Source organism: Phyllobates terribilis, unplaced genomic scaffold, assembly GCF_046119375.1.
Source record: "Phyllobates terribilis strain yellow unplaced genomic scaffold, ASM4611937v1 Scaffold_8__6_contigs__length_399053987, whole genome shotgun sequence".
Lineage (NCBI taxonomy): Eukaryota > Metazoa > Chordata > Amphibia > Anura > Dendrobatidae > Phyllobates > Phyllobates terribilis.
This window is the reverse complement of record NW_027362768.1, coordinates 82,167,815-82,185,012: the sequence shown is the minus strand read 5'-3', so window position 1 is coordinate 82,185,012 and position 17,198 is coordinate 82,167,815. Positions and strand designations below refer to the sequence as shown.

Genomic DNA, 17,198 nt, shown 5'->3' with positions numbered 1-17,198 from the left:
GACTAGCGCAGAGGGGAGGCCTACAACTTCACCTGGCGAGGTGGATCCCCAACTTGCTTCCAGGCCGCCTGAACCTCTACTACCAGCTAGTACCCGTGCCCCGGGCCGCTTAACAAACCGCAAGTAAAGATAAGAGGAAACCGCCATTAAGCTGTGGACTGGTCATTATCTGCGCCGTCACCTGCATTACACCGCACCAACAACATCTACCTCATAAAATCACCATCTACTGCCCTGGAGCTAAGCTCTGCCTGTGGAGAGCTGAACCAACTCTGCTGCGTCACCATCAGCTCCAGAGGATCTGCACCGCAGCGGCGGCCCCATATAGCCGCATACCACAGGTGGCGTCACAAACATTATCTCTAAAAACTTTATTTCCCCTTTTACCTGTTCCTTTAATTGACCACCCTTGGTCATGGACCGGGTCACTGCCACCGTGACATCCCCCAGCATCGACCAGCCCGGCTACCGAGTACCCCACGGCCCAGGAGGCGCGTCATACACACAATGCAAACATGATCACACACATGCACAATATATACAATCTCACATAAATGCTCACATACACACAATGCATTCATGCTCACATACATTCATGGTCACATACACACAATGCAAACATGATCACACACATACACAATATATACATTCTCACATACATGCTCACATACACACAGAATGCATACATGCTCACATACATACACAATTCATACATGCACAATGTATACATGCATGCTCACATACAGACAATACATACATGCACACATGCTTACACAATGTAAATATGGTCACATACATAATGTATACATGCTCACAAAGATACACAATACATACAAGCTCACAAACATGATCACACACACAATATATACATTCTCACATACATACATGCTCACATGCACACAATGCATACATGCTCACATATATACATGCTCACATACAGACACAATGCATACATGCTCACACACATACACAATGTAAATATGCTCACATAAATACATGCTCACATACATACACAATACATACAAACTCACATACATACACAATGTATAAATGCTCACTGTGAAGATACGGCGTCTTCCGTGGGCATAATACTACTCAGACAGCACAGGGTGAGGGTAAAACAGTGTGGCAATACTTTATTGAACCGCAACATGGACAATAAACACAGACCAGTCCCTGCAAATACCCATAAAACATTACACAGTCCTCGCCCTTCCGCTGGCCCGCCTGGGATAGAACAGCTGCAACTTTGTGACTTCCAAGGCCACCTCAACCAGTGGTCCCCCGATTCTGGCATGCCCCCACAGAGATAAGGTAGCTGCAATCTTAGGAACTAGCAGTCCATCGAGGTACAAGGCCAGGAGACCCGAAGGTCCCACCCTGGCCTCTACAAGAGTTTCCATAGGTTCCAGGCAACCGGAGGGTCCCACCTGGCAACCCCAAACAACATATCCATGGGGCCAGGTGACTTCATCGTCCCAACCTGGTCTCCCCAAATGTATCCATGGGCTCTCTGATGGTCAATTGAGCAGATCCGTATCTTTCCAATCAGGGCCATATACCCTTAGGCCGGAATCATGTAGAATCCAAATCTGTGTCTCTTTGGTTAAAGCCATGCTTCCAAGCTGATGGTCTCAGAGTCTGATCTTTGATTCTCCTTGTCAAGTCTTTCTGATTCTCCTTGATTCAAGTCTGACTGCTACAGAAGCATATCTCCTTTTTAAGTACACATCCACAGGTCAAGGGTTTAGGGAGGACTTTACTCACATTGTTTGTGCATTTAATCAATTTACATAGATGGTGTAGGAGGGGGCTCTTTAAATCAATATCTAGCTGGCTTTTAGTACAATATGTCTTTAGCATATTAACAAACATCATTGTTTCCAAACAAAGAGAAGTCAACATTCAGTTTTATACGAATAATAGTATGTCCTTCTTGACCAGCCACAGAAATACACATACATTCATAAGTCAACAGAAACACAATAGTGTATTTCTTTTGGTTTAACAAATCTAATCGTCTGGCTGATTAAGATTATAGGCTGTATCGTCACACTCACATACATTCATGGTCACATACACACACATACACAATATATATGTGGCGTCGCTGAGGGTTCGGTCGCCACAGAGGTACTGCATCTCACCCAGAGGTGTGGTACCTCACTCTCAGGTAAGAAAGGAGTACAGCCCGGCACCCTAACACCTGCATCCAACACTACACTACTCCAGGCCAGCTGGAAGGGCAAGATGTATCGCGCTTCCTGCTGAGCCCTGTCCCTTGCTGGAGTGGGGGGAACCAAAGTAGGGGGAACCATGTAGTGGGTGTGGGTGGAGGAAGTAAATCAGGGGAGCATTGAAAGAAGTGATATAAAAAGAGGGTTGAACATTCTAGAGGGAGTTCAGTCAGTTCTTCAGTGAGAGGAGGAGTTGGGAGCAGGAGCTCTGCTCAGGAGGAGGGCCTGAGGAGAGGCCCTGGACAGACTGAGGGAGCAGGAGAGGCTCCAGGAACGTGGAAGGGACCCCAGGGGTACGGGAAGTGCTGGAGGCCACCCGTATGCCCGAATCTGCCAGACGGTGGAGGGGTCAGGTCGCACAGAGGGGACCGGTCCCTAAACTAGCAGAGTTCTTCAAGTCTCAACTAGGAAACCAGAGGCTGTAGTATTTCAGGTACTGCAGCCACAATCCACATTGGTCTCACCAAGAAGGTAACCATAGAGGACTCAGGGGACAGAGAAGACGTCGCCCGACCAGGTCCGTGGTCACTGGATTGGGACACTAGGTGTGAGGTGTAGGGAGACGGCCAGAAGGAATACACAGAAGGGGGTCCTGCTATGTACTCTGGAGGTACCTGAGGGTTGGCTGAACCCCTGCCTGGTGAACGCAGCGCGATGTGGGAGGCTGTAAGCTGTACAGTGCAACCTGAGGAATTTGACAACTGTGAGTAAAACCCTGAAGACTGCCCCCCAGCGTCTCTGTCAGTTATTGCTGCTGCGCCATCACACCCTGCACTATACCGCAACATCTTTAACATCTACACTGCCCTGGAGCTAAGCTCTACCTGTGGAGAGCTAAACCAACTCTGCTGCATTCACACCAGCTCCAGAGGACCTGCTCCGCAGCGGCAGCTCCCCTTTAGCCGCATACCACAGGTGGCGTCACGAACTGTATATAAAAACTATAAATCCCCTGAAAATATTCCCCTTTGATTGACCGCCCTGGGTCACGGACCAGATCACCGCCACTGTGACATCTCCCCTAGCAACGACCGGTCCAGCACCGAGTACCCCACGGCCCAGGGGGCGCGTTATGTACATTCTCACATACAGACATGTTCACATACACACAATGTATACATGCTCAAATACATACATATACACAATGCATACATGCTTACATACATGCTCACATGCATACACAATGTAAACATACTCAAATACATACATGCTCACATGCATACACAATGTAAACATACTCAAATACATACATGCTCACATACAGACACAATGTATACATGCTCACATACACACACAATGCAAACATGATCAAATGTATACATTTTCACATACAGACATGCTCACATACAGACACAATGCATGCATACTCACGTACATGCTCACATACACACACAATGTAACCATGATCACATACATACACAATGTATACATTTTCACATACATACATGCTCACATACATACACACAATGTATACATGCTCACATACATACACAATACATGAAAGCTCACATACATACACAAGGTATACATGCTCACATACATACACAATTTAATAATAATAAATACTAATCTTTCTATATATACAGTACAGACCAAAAGTTTGGACACACCTTCTCATTTAAAGATTTTTCTGTATTTTCATGACTATGAAAATTGTACATTCACACTGAAGGCATCAAAACTATGAATTAACACATGTGGAATTATATACTTAACAAAAAAGTGTGAAACAACCGAAAGTATGTCTTATATTCTAGGTTCTTCAAATTAGCCACCTTTTGCTTTGATGACTGCTTTGCACACTCTTGGCATTCTCTTGATGAGCTTCAAGAGATAGTCACCGGAAATGGTCTTCCAACAATCTTGAAGGAGTTCCCAGAGATGCTTAGCACTTGTTGGCCCTTTTGCCTTCACTCTGCGGTCGAGCTCACCCCAAACCATCTCGATTGGGTTCAGGTCTGGTGACTGTGGAGGCCAGGTCATCTGGCGAAGCACCCCATCACTCTCCTTCTTGGTCAGATAACCCTTACACAGCCTGGAGGTGTGTTTGGGGTCATTGTCCTGTTGAAAAATAAATGATGGTCCAGCTAAACGCAAACCGGATGGAATAGCATGCCGCTGCAAGATGCTGTGGTAGCCATGCTGGTTCAGTATGCCTTCAATTTTGAATAAATTCCCAACAGTGTCACCAGCAAAGCACCCCCACACCATCACACCTCCTCCTCCATGCTTCACGGTGGGAACCAGGCATGTACAGTCCATCCGTTCACCATTTCTGCGTCGCACAAAGACAGGGTGGTTGGAACCAAAGATCTCAAATTTGGACTCATCAGACCAAAGCACAGATTTCCACTGGTATAATGTCCATTCCTTGTGTTCTTTAGCCCAAACAAGTCTCTTCTGCTTGTTGCCTGTCCTTAGCAGTGGTTTTCTAGCAGCTATTTTACCATGAAGGCCTGCTGCACAAAGTCTCCTCTTAACAGTTGTTGAAGAGATGTGTCTGCTGCTAGAACTCTGTGTGGCATTGACCTGGTCTCTAATCTGAGCTGCTGTTAACCTGCAATTTCTGAGGCTGGTGACTCGGATAAACTTATCCTCAGAAGCAGAGGTGACTCTTGGTCTTCCTTTCCTCGGGCGGTCCTCATGTGAGCAAGTTTCTTTGTAGCGCTTGATGGTTTTTGCAACTGCACTTGGGGACACTTTCAAAGTTTGCCCAATTTTTCGGACTGACTGAGCTTCATTTCTTAAAGTAATGATGGACACTCGTTCTTCTTTACTTAGCTGCTTTTTTCTTGCCATAATACAAATTCTAACAGTTTATTCGGTAGGACTATCAGCTGTGTATCCACCAGACTTCTGCACAACACAACTGATGGTCCCAACCCCATTTATAAGGCAAGAAATCCTATTTATTAAACCCGACAGGGCATACCTGTGAAGTGAAAACCATTTCCGGTGACTAGCTCTTGAAGCTCATCAAGAGAACGCCAAGAGTGTGCAAAGCAGTCATCAAAGCAAAAGGTGGCTACTTTGAAGAACCTAGAATATAAGACATATTTTCAGTTGTTTCACACTTTTTTGTTAAGTATATAATTTCACATGTGTTAATTCATAGTTTTGATGCATTCAGTGTGAATGTACAATTTTCATAGTCAAGAAAATACAGAAAAATCTTTAAATGAGAAGGTGTGTCCAAACTTTTGGTCTGTACTGTATAGTGCCAACATATTCCGCAGCGCTTTACAATTCAGACAATTTACATACATTATCATGGCTGTCCCCATTGGGGCTCACAATTTACATTCCCTATCAGTATGTCTTTGGAATGTGGGAGGAAACCAGAAAACAAGGAGGAAACCCACGCAAACACGGGAAGAACTGCATACATGTTCACATTCATACACAATACATACATGCTCACATACATACATGCAAAAATCAAACTTTAGATAGATTAAGGGTCTGTATCACAACAAAACCAAAGGAAAAAAACCCTAAAAAACATAGCTTACATTAATACATTTTTAAAAAAGCAGCAATAAATAAAAATAGGTTTGGGAGTCCAGTAAATTAATGTGATCTGTCACAGAAAATAATTTGATAATGGTCACAATATTCAGAAAAATTCTAAAGGAGATAGAAGGTGTCTTTATCCTTCATATCCCTGTCTACCAGCGGAGGTTGGCACCCTAGGGGACACAATGTGGCACTCCCGCTCCACGTCGACTGTCCCTAATTGACCCTGGCTTCTTCCAGTGATGTGGGCATCTGGTGGAGTGCATCTGCATTCCACCATGGAGAAAGGCATGCTGACATGTATCTCCAGCACGCTGTATGTGGCGCGGGATTGGTGAGCTTAATTTACATTTCACACGTAGTACTTCTGGTATATGTTGTGGCACGTGGGAGATTTAAACGGGTGGAGCGCATGCTATACATGCAGCAATCTATTATGATGAGTGCAGTCTCGAGGAAGGGAGCTGGATTGTAGCTCTCCTCTTTACCAGATTAAGATCCCCTGATGAAGCCCTTGTGCGATTCACGAGAGGAGAAATGCGTCTGGATGGGGTATTTAATCTAAAGATAAGTTGGATGATTGATCTACACTCTTTGGCAGCTGGTAATATGCTTTATATACTTTATGGCTTAAGGGCTACTGAATATTGGCCACTGTGCAAATTGACTCTATATGGTGCATAACTATCTATGGGTATGCTTATGTGGGTGTATAATTCCTGTCTTGCTACCAGGGTTCAATCTTTGACAGATATGACATCTATATGTGATATTATAGTTAGATCTGACTACCACATTTTCCTTCTCTCTGATATTTTGAAAAAACAAAAAGGGTAGTGAGTGGTATTAGAGTTTTATATACTCTGCAGTATTATAATCTGAAATATATGCACAGCTATTGAGGTTAATGAACATTACTATTTAGACCCCTTTGATACACGGGCTATTGAATTTCGAAGCACTGACAACGTGAAGTAAATTGATGTTCTAGATAGCCATTGATACTTGCTTATATGTGGACATTTAACTCTAGGCAGATTATCTGTCATCTATCCACAAAACCTCCTTGGGAGAGTATACAGTTATATGAAAAAGTTTGGGCACCCCTATTAATCTTAAGCTTAATGTTTTCTTAAAATTGGTGTTTTTGCAACAGCTATTTCAGTTTGATCTATGTAATAACTGTTGGACACAGTAATGTTTCTGCCTTGAAATGAGGTTTATTGTACTAACAGAAAATGTGCAATCTGCATTCAAACAAAATTTGACAGGTGCATAAGTATGGGCACCCTTAGCACTTTCTTCTTTTAAATACTCCTACCTACTTTTTACTAACTTACTAAAGCACTTTTTTGGTTTTGTAACCTCATTGAGCTTTGAACTTCATAGCCAGGTGTATGCAATCATGAGAAAAGCTACTTAAAGTGGCCACTTGCAAGTTGTTCTCCTGTTTGAATCTCCTCTGAAGAGTGGCATCATGGGCTCCTCAAAACAACTGTCAAATGATCTGAAAACAAAGATTATTCAACATAGTTGTTCAGGGGAAGGATACAAAAAGCTGTCTCAGAGATTTAACCTGTCAGTTTCCACTGTGAGGAGCATAGTAAGGAAATGGAAGAACACAGGGACAGTTCTTGTTAAGGCCAGAAGTGGCAGGCCAAGAAAAACATCAGAAAGGCAGAGAAGAAGAATGGTGAGATCAGTCAAGGACAATCCTCAGACCACCTCCAGAGAGCTGCAGCATCAACTTGCTGCAGATGGTGTCACTGTGCATCGGTCAACTATACAACGCACTTTGCACAAGGAGAAGCTGTATAGGAGAGTGATGCGAAAGAAGCCATTTCTGCAAGCACGCCACAAACAGAGTCGGCTGAGGTATGCAAAAGCACATTTGGAGAAGCCAATTTCTTTTTGGAAGAAGGTCCTGTGGACTGATGAAACCAAGATTGAGTTGTTTGGTCATACAAAAAGGCGTTATGCATGGCAGCAAAAAAAGACAGCATTCCAAGAAAAACACTTGCTACCCACAGTAAAATTTGGTGGAGGTTCCATCATGCTTTGGGGCTGTGTGGCCAATGCCGGCACCGGGAATCTTGTTAAAGTTGAGGGACGCATGGATTCCCCTCAGTATCAGCAGATTCTTGACAATAATGTTCAAGAATCAGTGATAAAGTTGAAGTTATGCAGGGGATGGATCTTTCAGCAAGACAATGATCCAAAACACCGCTCCAAATCTACTCAGGCATTCATGCAGAGGAACAATTACAATGTTCTGGAATGGCCATCCCAGTCCCCAGACCTGAATATCATTGAACATCTGTGGGATCATTTGAAGAGGGCTGTCCATGCTCGGCGACCATCAAACTTAACTGAACTGGAATTGTTTTGTAAAGAGGAATGGTCAAAAATACCTTCATCCAGGATCCAGGAACTCATTAAAAGCTACAGGAAGCGACTAGAGGCTGTTATTTTTGCAAAAGGAGGATCTACTAAATATTAATGTCACTTTTCTGGTGAGGTGCCCATACTTATGCACCTGTCAAATTTTGTTTGAATGCAGATTGCACATTTTCTGTTAGTACAATAAACCTCATTTCAAGGCAGAAACATTACTGTGTCCAACAGTTATTACATATATCAAACTGAAATAGCTGTTGCAAATACACCAATTTTAAGAAAACATTAAGCTTAAGATTAATAGGGGTGCCCAAACTTTTTCATATAACTGTATATAGATATAGAGGCACACAATTTACAACCTTCTCAGATTTGTCGATATTGATAAAGAGTATATCTCACTTACAAATTTTATATCTCATTTCAGCCAAAAGCATATTCAGTAAATTTTAAAGCACTTAAGCACTTTTATGGGTGATGGTGTTGGCTTTGGTGAGTTCCAGTTAAGGTTCTGTTAGGGGCAGTCGACGTGGAGCAGGGGTGCCACATCATGTCCCCTAGGGTGCCAACCTCCGCTGGTAGACAGGGATATGAAGGATAAAGACACCTTCTATCTCCTTTAGAACTTTTCTGAATATTGCAACAATTATCAAATTATTTTCTGTGACGGATCACATTAATTTACCGGACTTCCAAACCTATTTTGATTTATCGCTGCTTTTTTAAAAATTTATCAATAAAGCTATATTTTATAGTTTTTTTTTTTGTTTGATTCACATACAGTACAGACCAAAAGTTTAGACACACCTTCTCATTTAAAGATCTTTCTGTATTTTCTTGACTATGAAAATTGTACATTCACACTGAAGGCATCAAAACTATGAATTAACACATGTGGAATTATATACTTAACAAAAAAGTGTGAAACAACTGAAAATATGTCTTATATTCTAGGTTCTTCAAAGTAGCCACCTTTTGCTTTGATGACTGCTTTGCACACTCTTGGCATTCTCTTGATGAGCTTCAAGAGGTAGTCACCGGAAATGGTCTTCCAACAATCTTGAAGGAGTTCCCAGAGATGCTTAGCACTTGTTGGCCCTTTTGCCTTCACTCTGCGGTCCAGCTCACCCCAAACCATCTCGATTGGGTTCAGGTCTGGTGATTCTAGAGGCCAGGTCATCTGGCGTAGCACCCCATCACTCTCCTTTTTGGTCATATAGCCCTTACACAGCCTGGAGGTGTGTTTGGGGTCATTGTCCTGTTGAAAAATCAATGATGGTCCAGCTAAACGCAAACCGGATGGAATAGCATGCCGCTTCAAGATGCTGTGGTAGTCATTCTGGTTCAGTATGCCTTCAATTTTCAAATTTTCAAATAAATCCCCAACAGTGTCACCAGCAAAGCACCCCCACACCATCACACCTCCTCCTCCATGCTTCACGGTGGGAACCAGGCATGTAGAGTCCATCCGTTCACCTTTTCTGCGTCGCACAAAGACACGGTGGTTGGAACCAAAGATCTCAAATTTGGACTCATCAGACCAAAGCACAGATTTCCACTAGTCTAATGTCCATTCCTTGTGTTCTTTAGCCCAAACAAGTCTCTTCTGCTTGTTGCCTGTCCTTAGCAGTGGTTTCCTAGCAGCTATTTTACCATGAAGGCCTGCTGCACAAAGTCTCCTCTTAACAGTTGTTGTAGAGATGTGTCTGCTGCTAGAACTCTGTGTGGCATTGACCTGGTCTCTAATCTGAGCTGCTGTTAACCTGCTATTTCTGAGGCTGGTGACTCAGATAAACTTATCCTCAGAAGCAGAGGTGGCTCTTGGTCTTCCTTTCCTGGGGCGGTCCTCATGTGAGACATTTTCTTTGTAGCGCTTGATGATTTTTGCAACTGCACTTGGGGACATTTTCAAAGTTTGCCCAATTTTTCGGACTGACTGACCTTCATTTCTTAAAGTAATAATGGCCACTCGTTTTTCTTTACTTAGCTGCTTTTTTCTTGCCATAATACAAATTCTAACAGTCTATTCAGTAGGACTATCAGCTGTGTATCCACCTGACTTCTACACAACACACCTGATGGTCCCAACCCCATTTATAAGGCAAGAAATCCCACTTATTAAACCTGACAGGGCACACCTGTGAAGTGAAAACCATTTCCGGTGACTACCTCTTGAAGCTCATCAAGAGAATGCCAAGAGTGTGCAAAGCAGTCATCAAAGCAAAAGGTGGCTACTTTGAAAAACCTAGAATATAAGACATATTTTCAGTTGTTTCACACTTTTTTGTTAAGTATATAATTCCACATGTGTCAATTCATAGTCTTGATGCCTTCAGTGTGAATGTACAATTTTCAAGGTCATGAAAATACAGAAAAATCTTTAAATGAGAAGGTGTGTTCAAACTTTTGGTCTGTACTGTACATACATGCTCACATATATACACAATGCAAACATGCTCCCATACACACAGTGGCATAATTATCATTTTATAAGCGTCCAAGCAAGTTTTGTTTCTGGGAACCAACTGTGCAAACTTTCCATTTATGGAAGTCTGAATGTGTCGTAGATCCTAAAGTCAGACATCCACTTTAATTCAGACCACAGACTCAGACACCAATTCATCATTACATTTGCATCTGTTTATTTGTCTAGTGTGTGTTTTTTTTTAGTTTGCATCCAATTCATTATTCTATTTGACATTTTTTTAAGTTTATTATGTACCTGTTTTTTTTCCTTGTTTTCCACTGTGTGGGCGATTGAGATTAGTGATTTCAGATGTTTTTTGCCAGGTTCAATTGTGACTTTTTAAAAAGTTGCAAAATTTGGCACACCGGTACTTTAGTCCCTCCCATGGTTTATTTTTGAGTACGCCAGTATTTTGGCGCAATTTTTGCACCAGTTTAGGGAATGTATGACTTTTAGCACCAGTCACAAAAACAGTTCAAGACAGAAAAAAAGCTTGTTTTTGACTTCGAATAATGTGGCCACAAAAATGGCAACTAATGCCACAAGACAAAAAAGGAAAGTGGCTTATAAAAAAAATCACAAAATCGGGGCTTCAGACATATAATTCCATTTAGACCTCAAACATAATCTCCAAGGTATGAGGCCCAGTAACAATCCAGATTGCCACATCCAAATGTATAGTGGGGCTCCAAAGGAGTTGCAGCCCATAATAAACTGTTGCCCCATGATTAATATCCCAGTGTCCCACTTTGAATTTAGTCTGGTCAAATGTTAATGGGCAGATTAAAAGCACTAGCTCCTTGTAGATGCTCAAAGAAACACTGCTTACCCTCTTATGTGACTTTCACTAGTTGAGAAAACTATTTTTTTCTCTTTTGACTGTTAAAAGTTGATAAACAGCTGTATGAATAAACTAGGTCAAGAAAGTCCCGCCTCCTTAGGCACTGGCCCACATCAGGTTAACTACATGGTTAAGCTATTCCACATCAAGTTGGTATAGTCTCCTACCAAAAACAGAAAACCACTTTTAGTTCCCACGTATGTAGTGAGGACCAGTCACACGGTCAAATGTGTCCAGTTTTTGCCATTAGTTTGTTGTAGTTTTTAATTATTTTTTTAAATACGGCATATACGAGCCTTGGGCCTTTCTATTTAGTGCTACTTTTTATGTTCTTTACAAAGTTTATATTTTACCGGCAGTTTATGAGATCTGATTGGGTCACATTTAATGTCAGATATCTGACTAATCATTAAATGGTGTTGATACCTTATGCACTGTCACATATTGAATCTAGTATAATTTGCTGTGATTCACTAACGCTCATGTGAACTTTATCTTTTTTTATTATTTGCAGTTACTCTCAGCAGCAGTGCGTCCCAGTTCAGAGGCTTTATGATCCAGGCACGTTCAGGGAGTTCTACTGTCCCTTTGGGCTCCTTTGTGACCAGCAATTCTAACTCTCAAGTCTTAACTTGTACTTCTGCCGCAGTAAGTGGATAACTGGTTTGCTTTGAAACGATTCATACAGGTGTGACACGCCCCCAGGGCCGTGGGGTACTCGGCAGCCGGGCCTCTGGTTGCCGGGGATATCAAGGTGGCTGGCCCGGTCCGTGACACAGGGCGGTCAGTGAAATGGGGGGAAACTTTTATATGGGGTTTTTGGGATTTTTCGTGACGCCACCTGTGGTGTCTGGTGAGGATCACCAGCGCTGCAACTGTCCTCTGAGGCAGATGGTAGGGCAGCTTGAGATGGAACGGCTCCCCACAGGTGGAGCAGGCCTCAGGGCAGTGTAGAGAAATGGAGTAGGTGCGCTGGGCATTGTAGTGCAGGGAGGGAAATGGCACCGGCGAAATAAAGGAGCGGAGGCAGCTCAGTGCAGTCATCCAAGATTTACTCACAGTTTTTAGACAGTCCACAGGTGCACTGTACCGGTGCAAGCCTCCCGCATCGCACTGCTTTCACCGGGCAGGGGTTCAGTCCTTCCTCAGGCAGTTCGGGTGTACCTGGCGGAACCCCACTTTCTTATGTACCTCTCTAGACCCACTTCACGCTGGGTCTTACTCCCTCCTGCCACTGTGAATCCTGTTCGGGTGCTCTGAGGTCCCCCCTGTCCGTCGGAGTTGCACAGACCTGCTTGACCTTACTTGGACTGAAGTGGGAGTTTGGCTCCTGGCTATAGAAGTCAGAAGCCTCCGATTTTTCCAGCCGAGGCTTGAAGCTGCACGACTGGGCCAGGGGCCAGTCCCCTTCTTGAGGCCTAGATCCTCCTGACACCTGGCAGGTTCGGGGTGTACGGGTGCCGCCTGCACTCGCCGTACCCCCTAGGATCCCTTCTACAGAACGGAGCTTCCTCCCTGCTCCCCTCCTGGGCCTCTGAGGCTAGGCCCTGCTTGGGGAGCAGAGCTCTGACAGAGACTCTGCTCCCTGACTGTCTTCACTCTCTTCTCTCACTGACTGGACTGCACTATTCTAAGATGGCTTCTTTTTATATCTTTACTGTATGAGTGCTCCCCTAAACTACTTCCGCCATCCACCCCCACTACTGGTTCCCCCTACCTTTGGGTTCCCCCTACTCCAGCCAGGGTCAGGGCTCAGCAGAAAACTACATTGCGTCTTGCCCCTCCTGCTGGCCTGGGGTAGTGTAGTGTTGGATGTAGGTGTTGGGGTTCCGGGCAGCACTCCCTCCTTACCTGAGTGAAGGGAGGCACCACACCTCTGAGTGAGGTGCAGTACCTCTGTGGCGACCGAACCCTCAGGGGCGCCACAGGTGCATCTCACTAAATTAGAATTTAAGTTTATATTTTACCGGCAGTTTGTGTTTTCATTGGCTGTAAGCTATAATCATCAGCATTAACAGAAATAAACACTTGAAATAGATCACTCTGTTTGTAATGACTCATAATATTTGAGTTTCACTTTTTGTATTGAAGAACTGAAATAAATTAACTTTTTAATGATATTCTAATTTAGTGAGATGCACCTGTATGTTCTCCTTGTCCCTTGGGCTCATCATATTAAAACTTATAAAATAACACAGAGAATTTCCATAGAGGGGTGATTCATACATGCCAATTAGAGAGACATTAGTATTCACCTCTAATGCCTGATTTCTTAACTGCGCTGTCTTCACTCTCTACCCATTCCCTCTAACAAGTGGACTTAAGGCTATGTGCCCACGATGCAGAAATGCTCAGGATTTTTTTCTGAGCGTTTCTGCATCTCCCTGGCAGAAAAAAACGCATGCAGACTGTACATGCGTTTTCCTGCCAGGGACATGCGGAAATGGAGCGTTATTCAATGACATTTCTGCATGCGGATTGACAAGCTCTTTCCAAGCGATTAGCATCACTTGGAAAGTGCTTGTGACAACTAGGTCACACTATATAAATCCATGCAAACTGCATGGATTTATATAGTGTGACCCGAGAGAGTGGTTAAAAATAAAAAAATAAATATATACTTACCCTCCGATGGCCCGCGCTGGCTTGCTTCGTTCGGTGCCGGCAGCGATGGATTGAAAGACCTGCCGATGTCAGTGTCTCGTGACCCGTCACATGACTCTGACGTCAGCGCAGGTCCTTCAATCCACTGCAAAGTGCCGGGAAACAAGTAGGAGCGCAGCGCGGGCCGCCGGAAGGTAAGTATACATTTATTTTTTATTTTATTCTTTTTTTACAGATTTTTTAATGGTACCTGGGTGTGGATGAGACTCTCCTCTCCTCTACACCCGGGTACCATCCGCACATTAGAACGCGCCAATTACGCAAGTATAGATGCAGTCTTGCGGAATTGGCGCGTTCTAATGCAAGTCAATGGCGGCGAAAACGCAGCATTTCCGCAAAATAATTGGTAGTGCTGCGTTTTTTTCCGCAATGATAATCCGCAGCGGAAATTTCCGCAGCATGTGCATAGCACATGCGGATTATCATTGGGGGACATAGAATCATAGAATCATAGAATCATAGAATGGTAGAGTTGGAAGGGACCTCCTGGGTCATCTGGTCCAACCCCCTGCTCAAAGCAGGATTCACTAGATCATCTCAGACAGATGTCTGTCCAGCCTCTGTTTGAAGACGTCCATTGAAGGGGAACTCACCACCTCTCGTGGCAGCCTGTTCCACTCATTAATCACCCTAACTGTCAAAAAGTTTTTTCTAATATCTAATCTGTGTCTCCTCCCATTTAGTTTCATCCCATTGCTTCTAGTCTTTCCTTGTGCAAATGAGAATAAAGATGATCCTTCTACAATGTGACAGCCCTTGACATATTTGTAGACAGCTATTAAGTCTCCTCTCAGTCTTCTTTTTTGCAAGCTAAACATTCCCAAATCCTGCAACCGTTCCTCATAGGACATGGTTTGCAGACCAGTCACCATTCTGGTCGCTCTTCTCTGAACTTGCTCCAGTTTGTCTATGTCTTTTTTAAAATGTGGTGCCCAAAACTGTACACAGTATTCCAGATGAGGTCTGACCAAAGAGGAGTAAAGACCGATAATGACTTCACGTGATCTAGACTGTATGCTTCTGTTAATACATCCCAGAATTGTATTTGCCTTTTTTGCTGCTGCATCACACTGTTGACTCATGTTCAGTCTATGATCTATTAGTATACCTAAGTCTTTTTCACATGTACTGTTGCTAAGCTCTATTCCTCCCATTCTGTATATGCTTTTTTCATTTTTATTGCCCAGATGTAGTACTTTGCATTTTTCCCTGTTAAAAACCATTCTGTTGGTTGCTGCCCACTGCTCCAGTTTATTTAGGTCTTTTTGAATCATCTCTCTCTCTTCTCTAGTATTAGCTATCCCTCCTAGCTTTGTGTCATCAGCAAATTTAATCAGTTTACCCTCAATTCCTTCATCTAAATCATTGATAAAGATGTTGAACAATACAGGTCCCAGGACGGAGCCCTGTGGTACCCCACTTGAGACATTCATCCAGCTGGATGTGAAGCCATTTACAACCACCCTTTGAGTCCGATCACTAAGCCAGTTATGAATCCACCTAACAGTTGCCTGGTCCATTGCATACTTGGTCATTTTTTCAATAAGGATGATGTGAGATACTTTGTCAAATGCTTTGCTGAAGTCAAGATATACTATATCTACAGCATTTCCCTGATCCACCCAGTCAGTGATTCTGTCATAGAAGGAAATTAAGTTAGTCTGACATGACTTGTTAGTTACAAACCCATGCTGACTCTGGTTAATCACTTCATTCTTATCCATGTACTTACATACATGTTGTTTAATAATTTGTTCAAAGATCTTTCCTGGTATAGAAGTCAGACTCACCGGCCTATAGTTCCCTGGGTCCACCTTCTTCCCCTTTTTGAAGATAGGAACAACATTTGCTCTTCTCTAGTCTTCTGGGACTTCTCCTGTTCTCCAAGAATTTTCAAAGATTATGGAGAGTGGTTCTAAAATTTCTTCTACAATCTCCTTCAGTACTCTGGGGTGTAATTCATCTGGACCTGGAGACTTGAACTCATTTATGTTAGCTAAATATTCCCTCACAATCTTTCTGTTTACTGATAACTTGGATTCCTCTATTCCTTTAAAAGGACAGTGAAGATCAGTTGATGTTACATTTTCTTTCTGAGAGAAAACAGATGCAAAATAGGAATTAAAAAGTTCGGCCTTCTCAACATCCTCTCTTACCATTTCTCCATTTTCATCCTGTAAAAATCCTATAGCATCTTTGACTTTTCTTTTACTTTTGACATACCCCCAAAATCCTTTTTTATTGCTTTTGACATCTCTTGCAAGCCTTAATTCATTGTCAGCTTTAGCTAACCTGATACGTGCCCTACAGGATCTGCAGACTGCATTATAATCTTCTTTAGATATGCCTCCCTCTTTCCATTTAATAAACATTTCTTTCTTTCTTTTTAGCATGTGTTTAAGTTCTGTGTTCATCCATCCTGGTTTCCTTAAATGCTTCCCATTCTTCCTACTTTTCGGGATTGTTAACGATTGTGCTTTGAGAATCTCATTTTTAAAAATTTCCCATCCTTCCTGGACATTTTTGTCCTTAAGGACATCCAGCCATTGGATCCCTCCTATTCTCTTTCTGAGTCTCTTAAAATCTGCCTTTCTAAAATCTAACCTTGAAGTTTGAGTCTTCACATGTCTTCCTCCTCTAGTTATCCAAAATTCTATAATAGCATGATCGCTGCCTCCTAGGGTCCCAGCCACCTTTACCTCCTCAACCATTTCCTCCCTGTTTATAAGGATTAGATCCAAAGTAGCAGATCCCCTTGTTTTCTCCCCTACCTTTTGGAAGATAAAGTTGTCAGCAAGAGAGGATAAGAATTTGCTTGACCTGTTAGTTTTACTTGAGAGAGATTCCCAACAAATGTCTGGATAGTTGAAATCTCCCATGACCACTACGTCATATTTTTTGGAGAACTTGGTCATTTGATACATAAAGAGTTCATCCATATCTTCAGCTTGCCCAGGTGGCCTGTAGTAAATGCCTACAATGGTGTCCTTTCCGTTGTTCTCTCCTTGTATTCTTACCCAAACAGTTTCCACAGAACTCCCAGTCTCTGAAGCTTCAATCTCTGTGCAGATATACG

At 43.0% G+C, this 17,198-nt stretch overlaps 1 protein-coding gene across 4 annotated transcripts in view; it reads left to right on the top strand.

The window, feature by feature from the left end:
* The window catches only part of LOC141156381 (putative defense protein 3), a 70,554-nt gene that overhangs the window by 51,016 nt on the left and 2,340 nt on the right, over positions 1–17,198 (top strand). For all 4 annotated transcript variants that reach the window (XM_073642578.1, XM_073642577.1, XM_073642579.1 and 1 more), the window contains one exon: positions 11,973–12,106. In XM_073642578.1, the coding sequence (XP_073498679.1) occupies positions 11,973–12,106 (134 nt within the window). The remainder of the gene's footprint in view (positions 1–11,972; positions 12,107–17,198) is intronic.